This window comes from Pterocles gutturalis, unplaced genomic scaffold, assembly GCF_000699245.1.
Source record: "Pterocles gutturalis isolate BGI_N339 unplaced genomic scaffold, ASM69924v1 scaffold5991, whole genome shotgun sequence".
NCBI classification, from domain to species: Eukaryota; Metazoa; Chordata; class Aves; order Pterocliformes; family Pteroclidae; genus Pterocles; species Pterocles gutturalis.
In genome coordinates, this window is record NW_010097617.1 from 1 (window position 1) to 13163 (window position 13163).

The following is a 13163-nucleotide window of genomic DNA, read 5'->3' on the forward strand; positions in this document are numbered from 1 at the left end:
CGGCGGCCGCCATTGCCCCCGCGCCTCTGCGCATGCGCGGGGGGGTGGTACACTGCGCATGCGACAGCGGGTTCACTGCGCATGTGGCGGCAGGGACACTGCGCATGGGCAGCATCCGGTACACTGCACATGGCGGCGAGCACACTGCGCATGCGAAAGCGAGGCCACGTGGCGCTGAGGGTGCTCGGGGCTTGCTGCGGTGCTGCAGGGAGAAGCAGTGGGCGTGGTCACAGTGGGCGTGGTCAGGGGAAAGAGGCGTGGTCAGATAGTCGGACCCTACTTATGGGGCGGGGACCTACGCTTAGGGGAAGGGTTCGTCACATGTGGGCCAGGATGTCCAGTTATGGGGCAGGGACCCACATTTGTGGGGCAGGATGTTCACTTATGGGGCAGGGACCCACATTTATGGGGCAGGAGTCCCTGCTTATGGGGCAGGATATCCGCTTATGGGGCGGGGACCCACACTTATGGGGCTTCAGTTTTAGGAAGAAGCTCCACACTCCTCAGTCTGTTCAGGGCACTCAGCAGGCGGTCACAGCTCTGTTGACACTGGCCTTGTGTGAAAGGATCATTTTATTCTGGGCTACAAACTTTTTAGAAGGGGGACAGTCTGCTCTGTCTGGGTTTAAAAAATTCCTAGAAGAAAAAGCTCTGACAAATTGCTGCAAATTTCCCCTGGCCTTGCAGAATTCCAGCTTCTTTGCAGGTGTTGGTCCCATAGATCTGCTCCTCCTGTTATCTACCCTTCAGCTGTTTGCTCCCTGCCCTCAGCAATCACACCTGAGGAGCGGCAGTAGCTGGGTGCTGATGCCAAAGGGAAGTTTTCCACTGGAAAAAAACTTCTGTTCCTATTTCTTCATCGGGGTGAAGCGTGTACCAAAGCCTGGGCTGTGCTGCAGCCTGAGCATGGGAACACAGCAAACAGAAATGTTTCTCTTCTGTGGGAAAACTAGCAAGGCCCATGAAGTAAAAAGACAAAGCCTTTTAATTACTGCATTTAATAATTATCTTTATTTGTATATCACAGGCCTGTTGCACTCAAAGCTTAGGATTGGATTTGAGTCCAACACCAAGGTTTGTTCCAGATGGAGAACACGGCTACCATCACAAAAGCACACAAAGAAACACACCGTTTCCATGCAGCACAACTGTCAAGATCCAGCCTAATGTAATTTTTCACAGACTTTAAGGCCCAAAATGCTTGGGATTCCTGCACTGGCACAGCCATTAGCGTTCGGGAGTGCTAAAAGAAACAAGAAAATGAAGATATTATCAGTGGCAAGATCCCTGTATCCAGCGAGGAAAAAAAAGTCTGTTAAACACACAAATTTCCAATCCCCAATTACGGTCCTGTTGGAGGCTCCTGCAGGTCTCAGGGGATGCTGTGTACGACTTTTATGGTGTAACTCGAAGGAAGGAAGTGTCTGTGTAGCTTTAAATCCCCTCTGTGCTCCTCCTGTCCATACCCAGCACACAGCAGGGAGCGTGCTGGCACCAGTAGATACCTTGTGGGACCATTGATTCATTAGCTGGGTACTGCTGTTGCACAGCGGCTGCTCTGACACCAGCAAGCTGGGTTGGAATTTCTCTTATCCTTGATCCTGGCTTTAAACCTGGTCTTGAAGGCCACCAAGCTGGGTTATGTTCGTTTTAGCCTTAATCCCAGGCAAACCCCCTGGGAACAGCTGTTCCCGACACTGAGATGCCCAACAATGCAAAGCAGCGCTTTGCCGGATTTTCCAAAGCATCCCAGAGCCTCAGCCTCTCAATCCTGCTGGGTAGTTTCCTCCTCTCTCAAACAGGGAAAGATGCTCCTGCCTCAAAGGTACCCCATGGACTCAGGTTTAAAGGACAGAAAGGTGCTTACGCACTGCACCAGAAGCACAACTTTCTGATTCTGTAACTTACGGTCGGTCTTTTCAAGCTGGTAGAGAGGCAGACCTTTGCAGAGCTGTTGGATGGGTCTGCCGTAGCGAAACCAGTCTTTGATATCTCCAAACCAAGAATGGCCAGGTTGAAACTGGACCCACACGCTGTTTGGAGAGTACACTGTCCTCAGAGTCTGAAAGGAAACCATCAGACATCATCAGCAACACAGCTTTGGGTTCATGCTACTAGGACACCCTTGGAGAAAATCCCAAAATCTAAGATCAGTTTCCTTTGCCTCACACAAAGCACTAGCTAAAGAAGTTACAAGCTTTTAAAGAAAAATAATTTTCAATCTATTCAGAAACGAAGTTCACCAGATACTAATTCTGTCAACACAGCAAAATTGAGCTGTACTGCTATCACAATAAGTTATGGTAATTAGCAGTAAGTTTTGCTTTAAATGTGCGACTGTTAGGCTGTCATACATCAGGCCAGAACTGCCGTTCATTCTCGCAATGCTCCCAGTCACGCCTTCATGAAACCTTTGCCTGAATATGAAAGTCAAAGTCTGGTCAAAGCAAATCGATTTCTAAATTCTGTTCTGCAAACAAAATTATTTCAAGTTATGTCAAGCTCAAAATATCAGCATGACAATGAAAAAAAAAAAAAAAAGAGAAGCCTGGCTGAACTCATATTGCGGTCACCTCAAAACCGTCAAATTACACTGCTTCCGAGGACATGGGATCCTGCAGTTCTAGGCACAGTGACAATCCACTACAAAACCACAGGGGGGCCGTGATTGCTTATTATTTTAAAAGAATGTTCTATATGATATTCCCTTGCAGTTCTGTGCTGTCAGACCTGCCTCGTCGCTGCTAATGCAAAGACGTTCCTAAGAGCAGCTGTTCCTTACGGCAGAGCGGAGGGCTCCCATCACACCGCCCGACTCTGACACCGCAGCCTTCCCCGTACACAGCACAGGTTTCGCTACACAGTCACCTGTCTCTCAAAAGCCAGGCGTCCAATTTCCCGCAGCTCTGGGATGTATTCCTTATTTATTTTCAGGATAAAGCAGGCATTTCGTGAAAGTAACCTTGTTGCAATATACCCCTGTGATTAAAAAAAAAAAAAAAAAGTAGTGAATTTAATTATCACTACCACTAATATGAGTTGATTCTCCCTCCTCATTAGCACAGTCTTGAAGAAAAGCAGAGTGGCTGCACATGAGGTTGATGACATTCTTTTCACTTTCATAAACTGCCACCACAGGTTTTATTACAAGTCTTTTAAACTGCACCATCATCATCTGGGTGAAACAAAGAGATGGCCCAAGAGGAGGAAAGGTGGTGGCAGTCTTCAAAAAATAGTGTTTCGGGACAATTTATGGTGAGAATACACTAAAATAATTTCTGAGTTTAAAAACTTCTTCAGAGATTAAGTCTACACAGATTCCTAGATTTACTTACACGCGAGTAGTCAAAAATAGTATCAGAGGAGAGCAAGCCAGCACGGACATGGACATCAACAAGGTGGTCGCCATTGTCGATAGTCACAGTTCCAGTGACATAGTCATTGCCAGGTTCTTGCAGGACAAAGGTCTTTTGTTTAGAAAAAACAAAACAAAATAAAGTCATTGTTCATCATCTGGTTTGCACCAATATAAACAAATGCTTTCTCTCAAACAAACAAGCCCGATTGCTTTATGTAAATACTAAATCCCTTAACAACCCTCTAGCAGCCTCAGGAGGCCTTTGAGTTGGAGATTAATTAAGCAAGAGTGACCCAGGGTGAGAAAGGAGGGGAGAAGCACTCATCGATGGCCAGAGAAAAAACAACAGAGTGCATCCCAGTCCTCATGTGTGGCAGCAGGGCCTTGCAGGAGACCGCAACAGTCTCCAAATTTTAGCTTGAGCCAAGGGGACCTCTGCCCCCCCAATTTCTTGTTACTCTGCACCTGTACAGAACTGCCTCTTTGGCTTCGATGATTGTCACCTTCAGCAAATGCTGTTTTTCTTTATGCTTGGCAATAAGCATCTTGTTAGTTTCTTCTGTGCTTTTCTTCCTATTATATTTGCCCCCTGCCTGGGAATCTAATGCATTTTCAATGAGTACCTGCGCTAGAAGGCTTCTCAGTCTACTTACTTCCAGTGCCGAAGTCTGTGTCCAAAAGCCTCCCAGCAAAACAAGAACTGCAGCCTGTAAAAGGAATAAACATCCTCACTCAGCAGAAACACCAGGCAGTGATGTAACAAAACCAAAACAGTTCATGAACTGAGGGGAGCAGCTGTAGCATCAGTTTGAAAAATCACCCACTTAACACACGTATTAGCTGAAAACAAGTACAACTCTTCACTGTAAAATTCTTGCTGTTAGGCTCTTCTGCCTGTAACTGAAAAAGCAGAATGATAACCTAACCAGTACATTTTTTTGTATTTTCCAAAAGTCACATCCCTGATACCATGTTACTTCTTGATTTGTCTCTACAACTCTAATTATTAAATCTAAATCCCCCTTCCGAGTTGTAACCAAGTTCTGCACTCTTTGCTGAAATGATGCTTCCACTGGCTCCAAGGGGATCACTGCACACCCAAGAAATGCAGTTTACCCACTGAACAACCCCAAGAAACAACACATAGATCATGTTAGTCCCCATACTGTACTGACTTGCGCATCTTCTTCTCTATCCTTTTGTTTTTAAAATAAGGAATTTTTTATATTATAGGTTCAATAAAAATTTATATACTCACGAATCTGTTCATTCTTCTTTCAGATAAGAACAAGAGGCTGCAGAAAGTAAGAATGCAAGAAAACCCCCGACACCTTCAACTTTTATATCTTGCTGAGGGTGTGGGAAACACTTGACAGAACTTTTCTTCGTGACCTGAACAAGTACATATCTACACGCCACAGTAAGCCTCATATCTGAATTTTGGGTTGGAACAGATAACCTGACCCTGATACGTTTAAAGCGCTCAATAAGTCAGCTTTCGTAAAATGAATCACTCTACAAATGGCTGTGATTTACTGGTTTAAACTTTAGAGAAGCTCCCCCTCTTGCTGGTTCCATTTTTTTTAAATATTTAAGAGAATGTTGTCCAGAATTCAATGGCATCAGGAATAACTCTGCCATTCATGAAAATAAATTTTATTTTGTCTTCCAAAAGATAGTCTGCAGACAAATCCCAAAAAGAAACACCTACGTCATGCTGGCCTACGCACCAGCCACCAAACAGACCGTACCTTCTAATACATGTCAACAAGAAGTGCTGTTAATTTTTGATCGGTTACCATGATATATAAATATATATATATATATAACACGTGTTGAAATTAGTCACATCATTAGGAATGACAACTGTGCTTTGCAAGACACCCTGGGTAACTGCTGGCGTCCGCAGCACACCGAGGAGTGACACACGACTTCAGAGGGTGTGTGGTTCACACATGGTCACAAAAACAAAAGCCTCAGGATGGGGATTCCTTCTTTAAAGCTACCACTGTTTTCTGGATTTTATGAAAATGGCAATGGCCACATGATATTCACGGTATTATCCTGTGACTGTGACCTTGCCTGGACTCCTCATCTGCAATTCCAGGCCAGGCAGTGCTGGGACCTTGCAAGTGACGCTACTTCCTACTAGAACGTCACACAAGAACTCAACCTAATAGTTAACGCTTTTCTGTAATCTCAGCCATCAGAAAAGAGGTGAAAGAGACCCTGTATGCAAATCTCTCTCAGCAAACAGGCCTTAACAAAAAAGAAAAAGAAAAAAAAAAAGGAAATTGCACGCATTTGCTTTACTCCACCTAACTCCACACAGAAAATGTTATTATCTCAAGAGTAACAAAGCCGTGCTGCTAAGCAATGTATCAGAATAGGTACAAACAGCCACCGAACTGTGACAAGCACGGTTAGATTACACTGATTACATTAGATTGAAGGTACCGTCCTCTTCAAAGTTCGCTCTGCCCCTTCTCAAAAGATTCTTTGTTTTTAAAGGTATGTCAGGAATACTCAGAGTAGATCTGGGCACCTGAATAAGCCTTTCAGAGGAGGGATCTAATGGGTTCAGGCCCAACAAGCTATACCAGAAAGTTTTAGTAAGTTCTAAATGCTTTTAAACTAAAGCTTCAATGAACTTTCCACTAGTCGTTATGTCTTCATATACTCCTCTTTTGAAAACACCCAAGAAGCATGAGCTTCTGCTTTCTTAAACATCGATATGCTTAGGCACAGGTAAGAGCAGAGGAAGATGCGAAAACGACAGTTATTTAGTGAAGGAGAATTACAACCACAGCCACAGTCTCCTGTGTTTCCCCTTACATTGGACTGACTGAATTTTGCTGATCCGATCAGACAAGGCCAAAAAGTAAAGATTCATCTCTAAAAAGCATTTGACTAATGAACATTATCGCAAGAGAGAACATACTCCCAGTTCTCTCAAGCACAGCCTAGCTCTATTTCCAACAGGAAAGCCCTGCTTTTTGGAGACATTTTCCCTGCACAGCTCATCACACGTCTCCCAGACATACACCTGGAATCAGCACACGTGCACTCGGAGGCAAGTCTGCCCACGACCGCGACAGAGTCCTCTGAGCACCCTGCTACATGAAGGAACTGAAGCAAAGAGCTGCATAAGAAGGGCTGGAACCTGCTCTCATTTTACTTTTGCCCGTCCTCAGGCACAGCGAGGTTTAGCTGAGGAAGCCGTGACTCAGAACTCCTTGGTGAACGGGAAATTTCCCAACGATGCCCGCATTCTCAAAGCACTCTTCTTGCTTTGGATACTTTTGATCGAAGTGAAGAACCTCAAACTTTTTCCTAAACAAAATCACTTTTTCCTCAACTGTTACACCTGCAGTCAGGTTGGTCATATCGGTGAAGGCAGCAGAAAATGGAATTTGAGGAATGTTCAGCACAAGTAACAGGCTGTTACAACATGGCAACATTTATTGTCGAAGGAAACTTAATTTCTGTTATTTGTATAAGGCCAAATGTTTTCAAATACATTAAAATTTACCCTGATGAAACACAATTAAGCTAGAGAATTACTCTTAATCTATCTAAGTGAAATTGCCAGAAAAATTTGACCCATTATTTGGCACTGTCATCCACTAAAAATCATTTAAACAAAAGAACCTTGAACATCAAACGTAAATAATAACTGTGCAGTTTCAGTTCAAGTCTGATTACCATTAACACATAAGGGAGATGGATTCAATCAAGTTCAGGTGAGATTATGCTATCATAATAAACACTCCTGGTGACTCATAGGGGTTTTTTCAGGTACTTTTCATAAATATTTGCTTTATCAGGGAGTGAGCAGGTAGTGGGAGAAAAGTAAAGAATAAAGCAACACCTCAAAAAATCAACAAAATTCTCTTATGCTTTCCTTTGCATTCAGCTGGGCGTGCCACACACTAGATAAAGATTGGGTATCGCAGCCCAGAAAAATCTCTGTGGCACAAGGACAGGTCAAGCAGGATTAATCACACTCTACAGGTAAAAAAATCAAGCTTCAAGGATGAATTAAGAAATACTTTCAGCAGTTTTATTCTTGCTAGACAGTGAGACAGAAAAACATATTAAAATGTAAGTGCGTGCACAAAACAAAACACTAATTTGAGAACAGGGTTAAAAGCGGAACAGCTTGCGGCCTGGGGAGTTTGCTGCACAGTGGTACAAGAATTTAGTACAGAAACAGAAAGCTTTGAGACAGAGACAAGCTCATACTGGAAAAAGATCAGGGTCTTGTACAGTAAAAGCACCCCTCCCTGCCTTTTTTCCTGGCATCTACTGTTGTAATTAGTTCTGTCAGCTATTCTTAATGTCAAACACTCGAGCTGTGTGTTTGCCGTGCAAACCACTCAAGTACTCAGAAGTTGATGGAAGATTTGGAGATGCAGGTTTCCAAGTGTGACGCATTACTGTAATGGCCAAATTGGCGACGGTTGTTGGAAGAAACGGACAAAACTGCTTTCCAACTCATTGCTAACGACACCGCAGGGATTAGCATTATGCAGTTCAGTTTTTCAATGCCTTTCTTGAGAACTAGTCAATTAATTTAATTTCCAGAGACTATGAGAGGATTTTGTGACACACAAAATTAGACTTTTATGTGTATTTTGGATCTTGGAGGCTAAGGACATATCTGTCTCCATTTGACATCCACAAATCAGTCCCATTAGAAGAACTGTACATCTTTTCCCTCGGTAATTTATTACTTTCATTTACCATATTTTACACGTCGTGAAAATTGCAAAGTGGGTGCAGAATAGATGAAAACCAGAGCTCTCTGCTGACACTGGGGAGTGCTGCTCCTCCCTCTGCACTCTGCCATCACACAGCCCGAGCAATGCCTCGGTCGGCAGGATGATCGAGTGTGGCCCTGACCGGTGTATGTGAGAACCAGGCCTCACCTTCTCAACTCCAGTAAGATTCCCTGGGCAAAGAAACTCAGACATTTGTACTAGTCAATTAAAAAAAATAAACATTTTGCAAAGTTTCTGTAACAAACAAGGTAAATAAGTCTTATGCTGTGGCTCTGTATATTATTATATAAATTCAGAGAAATATTAAAACCTATTTTCTAAATAATTTTTGACATAAAATGCCTGCTGTTACTGCTCCTCCTTTACTCTTTTTTTGCTATCTCCAGTTTATGCTCCCTTTCTAGAATTAGCCCTTAGTCCATGAGTAGTCCATCCACTTCCATGAAGAGGCTCTGAAGATGCAGAGGCCATGCCTGAAGACTGGAAAGCAGGTCCTCACTGAACAAGCTCAGAAAGGAAGGGTAACAAAAGAACTCAGTAATTTCTGTGATTTAGAACCAACGTCATGATTTTCAGGGACTGACTTAACATTTTTAACATAGCAAGATTACTGCCTCCGTTGATTTAAAAGCTATGGATAAAGCATCAGGTTGGGTCCTTTGCCACATAGGCACAAAGCATCGCTACAAATTCCATTAGGCATCTATTCTCTCATTCTGATTTTTTTTTTTTTCCATTTAAAAGTTACATTGAATTTGCCACAACAAGTTTTCTTTCATCTTCCCGTGTAAAATGAATTCAATCAGGCTGGTATCAAAGCCTCTTCTTATCAGACCACTTCCTCAGGAAATCCGTCACGATTCTGGGAATGCAGGGCACGTGCCAATAAGGTAAACCCATTTTAAGATTTAACTTCGGGATATTACTGTACAAAAAGTAAGAGTACACATCAATTACCAGCAGATCTTGCCTCGCCTGCCATCAAAATGAAGTGCACTGTAAGTATATGTATCACTTTCTCATAAAACTTAATGCTAGACAGTTTTTAAATTATTTTGAGTCTTTCTTGGCGCCTAGCGAACTATTACTGATTTATGTAGGGATTGCAGAGTAAAAATGCCAAACGGGTTGGAACTGCATGGGTGAAGTTTGACTTTTGTCAGCGACTTCACTCTATATGCCTTTTCAAACATGAAAGAGAAGTGCTTTGTTATAACAGAAAGACACATGTAAAATGTTGAAAGGGCAATATTCTCTCATTCACAACTGGGATGCAAGTCAGTCTCAGCAAGTTATAGAAAGTTATGGCTCAGCTGTCTGATGACACCATAGGAGAAGTACCATGAGACTTGAAAGACTTCAAAAGTGCATGACTGAAGTAGGGAGATTTACAGCAGCCTGAAATTGTTGCAGAATAAATTCCAAAATGTTAGTGCTAAATACTCTGAGTCACACTTGGATCTGTGTCATAAAAATCCTCCTTTGAAATAGATGAAATGTGGGACTGATTCAGTGTTAGAGGGATTATCTCCAAGAGAATAATCATGTACAGTAATTATCACAAAAGAATTTAACATCGTAACAATATTAAATCTCTCAAAAATATATCAGTAGTAGTTTTGACCAATCTGAGCAACAAGTATGTAACTCACAAACTATATTATTTTATAAAGGGGTAACAAAGTGTTTAACCTTACATCTTTCTGAACAAAAATGATTGTACTATTCGTCCTGTATTCAGAGGCATGAGATCCACTATGAGGATGCTCAAGTCCCATTTCAGTTGTGTTCCAAGCGCAGAGCTGTACCGTGCACCCATATTCCAGCTTTTCGCAATAGGTGCACGCGCACACAGATATTTAATGGACCTGTTCCATGTCCGAAACCAAAAGCTCAGGGTGAAATCTCACTCTTTCAAACAAAATATTTCAGACCGCCTTTTCCCAAGGAGTTTACTGAACTGGAGCCGAACATACTTTAAAACCCTCTGCGTTTAAATGATCTTCTCACTTGTGAAAAGTATACTGCTCAGGTTAAGAGTACTTTATATGAATTGATGATCTGATGTAAGCTCATTAACAAAGACTTCTGCGTATTTAAATACTCTTCGGCTAGACCCCACTTCAGAAAAGTGCTGAGCATCTACACAAAGTTAAACAGGAAGTCAAAACTATTTTAAGACAGCAAAGAACTGTGACTGCTTATCTTGCATCCAATGTTAAAGTGTTGTGAATTTCAAATGTTCATTCCAGATTGTGATTGTTTCTCTTCTTGGAGTTTTCCTGGTTTCAGCTCTTGCTAACAGGGTAAGTATAGAGCTCCATGCTGTTATACACCGCTGCCATAAAAACCAGTGGCCTTTGGCTATGGCCTCTGAAAAATGTCTCTGAAAGTGAAGCTGTATCTTAAAGTCTGATACTTTGCAGGAAACAGCATTCTTTTTATACCAAATAAAATATTTTAGTGCTTGATATACCAAGGGGAAAAAGACAGCTGCTAGATATGAAATCACCAAAGTCTGTCTTGAGATTAGCATAAACACTATGAAAATAACTGGAGAGAAACAAATATTAGCATGAAGGATCTGACCACAAAATACAGCAAAATACTGTAAATAACCCTCTGCCTGCAAGTTCCTGCTGGGCAAAAAACAATAAGGAATTTCTTTACTTTTCTTTGAATTTTTTCTTGCAAGCTTGACTCTGAACATCCAGCTTAGTGTTTAACGCTAAAGGAAATTCTCCAGCGTTCAAATGGAACAATTTTCCACCTGCTCTAACAGCTATTCTGTATGGGGGGACAGGAAGTGAAATAGAGCCGAAATGTTAAAGCTTGGTGGATGCATCAGACATGTGAAAACCAGGGCTAGATACAGCCTGAACGCAAGGTTTGAGTCAACAGTACTAATGGCTTCCCAGCCTCCCCTCTAAGGCCAGAAATTAGCTCCCCTTCAATCTCATCTCTAACAGTAATAATCTCCCAAAACATGGTTACTGGAGCTATTACTTTATCGATTGAAAGGCTACTGGGAATCCACAAACCTAAATCTTTACCTCCTTTCATCTTTTTCAAAAATCAGAATGGCAAAAAAAACTTTAAGGGGCACCACAATGAAAACTCCAACCACTCTCTCGCCGACAGTGGGGTCAGCACCGGCTCAAAGGAGTACTCTGAGGACTGGAAAACTGTCTGGGACAGAAAGACGGTAAGTGGCTGCCACCACGGCTTAAAACAAAGAAAAACCACCAAAAGGTTTTGGTAAAACACATAAGCTTCTACAAAACTCAACAAGATTTTAGAGGAGATGCTTAAAAATGTTCCCGTTTAACAATTTTATTGTTTCTGCTGTGCTGTATGCTGCGCTGGTATTTTCAGCAGTGAATTTCTTCACCTGACTTAAGCAGCATTATGTATCTTACACGTGGCATTACTGGAGAAGGCAATTTACCTTTTACCAAGTCCGTTGTCAGCCTCCATCACACGCTTACCTGGATAACATAATTGAAAACCCAATATTTTCCTTCCCTATTTGTGCTGTGTAAAACCTTTCTTTAAGCAGTGCTTCTCTCTGGCAATCTGCTTATCTTCCACTGCATGTTGTTTGCAACAAAAAGCTTTTTTTTTTTTTTTTCATTTTAACAGGGCTACATTGCAACCAAGGTATTTTCAAATAACACCTGCATCATTGCTAAAATGGACAGGAGGTTTTTGCTTGGACCATCTCAAGGACACAAGGTAGGATGATGAATGAAAGTGGTGAGAAAGCTAATTAATTGCCTGTGAAAAGTACTCATTCCCTAGACACACAGAGGAGAAAACGCTGCAGAACTAAAGAGGAGTTTCTCAGCAGGGCTGAGCCACTGAAAAAGTTCAGACTTTCAGAAGCCAAACAACCCCTTCTCCATTATCAAGGATGTCTGCACAGATTCACAACTCCATTTTCTGTTTTTCTAAATGCTGTTCTCTGGGTTTGCTTCTTTGATGCTTAGGGACCTAGCGATCGCCAACTTCCACCCAGAGAGAGTCGCTTTGTTATCTCAAAAGACAGACTCCAAAGCTTGCGCCGATACGGAAGACGCATCCAAGCTCTGTGCAGAGGAATTCCCTCTTACCTTGCTTTCCCCGCCACTGGTGAGTACACCCGTAACCGTGGTTTGTATACCAACGTAAAAATTAACAAGATCACAAATAAGCATGAAAAAGATTGAAGGTGACCAAGTTAATTATTGAAATCCAACGCTTTTCTATGACTTTTTATAAATCAGTGAATGCATACATAAGGAAAATAGCAGGTCTGCCACTCTTCCACACAGAACTCGGAGACCAGCCTTTTTCAGGAAGGTTTGGGGCTCTAGCGGTTGACACAAGTGTGAATTTTTTAGGCAATTTCATCCATGTACAATACCACAGGTCCTGCCACATCATGATTTTGAGATTCCAAATCCACTTTGCAGCTTCGATTGGTCTAGAAAGATTGCACTAGCAGTTGCTTGTAGTATAAGTTAAAAATTGAACTACATGTTTTAAAAATGACATTTCCTGGTGCATTTCCAACATTATGTTGGAAGAATTTCCGCTACATTGTTCTCTTATTTTCTCAGTCCAAATCTAATCAGTTTTTCCTTTTCTTTCAGGATCAAACTTCTCAAAGCAAAATGATTCATGTTGGAGCATTAAGACTAATGAACAGCTCTTCCATTACTGTTATTAATTATTCCTGACGAAGTTTTGAGGAAGAAAATTCATAGAACTCCGTACCCATGAACAAGATTTGTCTCCTTGATAATCTTCTCTTGATCACATCTTCAATCATTTATCTGTCTCTTCTTCTGCTTTATGTGGAGGCTATTGTGTCTCAGTAAAATTTATCAGCAAGCTACATTGGGTCGTACTGTGTTTTTACTAATCCTTTAAAAACCATAAGCAATTCCAAAGACAAATTGCTAAACTGGTGTTCTTGCAAAATCCCAATTTTGGCATTTAAACACCATCCTGTACAATCACCCAGTGAGACTTCATGT

General features: G+C 41.8%; 2 protein-coding genes across 2 annotated transcripts; one reads left to right on the top strand and one right to left on the bottom strand.

The window, feature by feature from the left end:
- Positions 1-1163: 1163 nt before the first annotated feature.
- GKN2 (gastrokine 2) lies at positions 1164-5074 on the bottom strand. The gene is made up of 7 exons (XM_010079251.1): positions 5070-5074; positions 4617-4653; positions 4012-4065; positions 3336-3467; positions 2869-2979; positions 1909-2062; positions 1164-1243 (listed from the first exon to the last, which is right to left on the bottom strand). Exons 1-7 carry the CDS (start codon positions 5072-5074, stop codon positions 1164-1166), a joined length of 573 nt encoding a protein of 190 aa, XP_010077553.1.
- A 265-nt stretch (positions 5075-5339) lies between these two features.
- GKN1 (gastrokine 1) lies at positions 5340-12350 on the top strand. The gene is made up of 6 exons (XM_010079362.1): positions 5340-5414; positions 6553-6735; positions 10395-10448; positions 11222-11347; positions 11785-11877; positions 12132-12350. Exons 1-6 carry the CDS (start codon positions 5340-5342, stop codon positions 12348-12350), a joined length of 750 nt encoding a protein of 249 aa, XP_010077664.1.
- Positions 12351-13163: the final 813 nt, after the last annotated feature.

Bases quoted from the DNA above. Each gene is read 5' to 3' on its own strand.
- GKN2 (XM_010079251.1), bottom strand. The intron at 3,468-4,011 runs GTAAGTAGACTG...TCTAAACAAAAG, and splicing joins CACAGACTTCGGCACTGGAA to ACCTTTGTCCTGCAAGAACC. The intron at 2,980-3,335 runs GTAAGTAAATCT...TTTTAATCACAG, and splicing joins CTATTTTTGACTACTCGCGT to GGGTATATTGCAACAAGGTT.
- GKN1 (XM_010079362.1), top strand. From the start codon at position 5,340: ATGGGGATTCCTTCTTTAAAGCTACCACTGTTTTCTGGATTTTATGAA. The intron at 6,736-10,394 runs GTTGGTCATATC...TGTTCATTCCAG, and splicing joins ACTGTTACACCTGCAGTCAG to ATTGTGATTGTTTCTCTTCT. The intron at 11,878-12,131 runs GTAGGATGATGA...TTTGATGCTTAG, and splicing joins GACCATCTCAAGGACACAAG to GGACCTAGCGATCGCCAACT.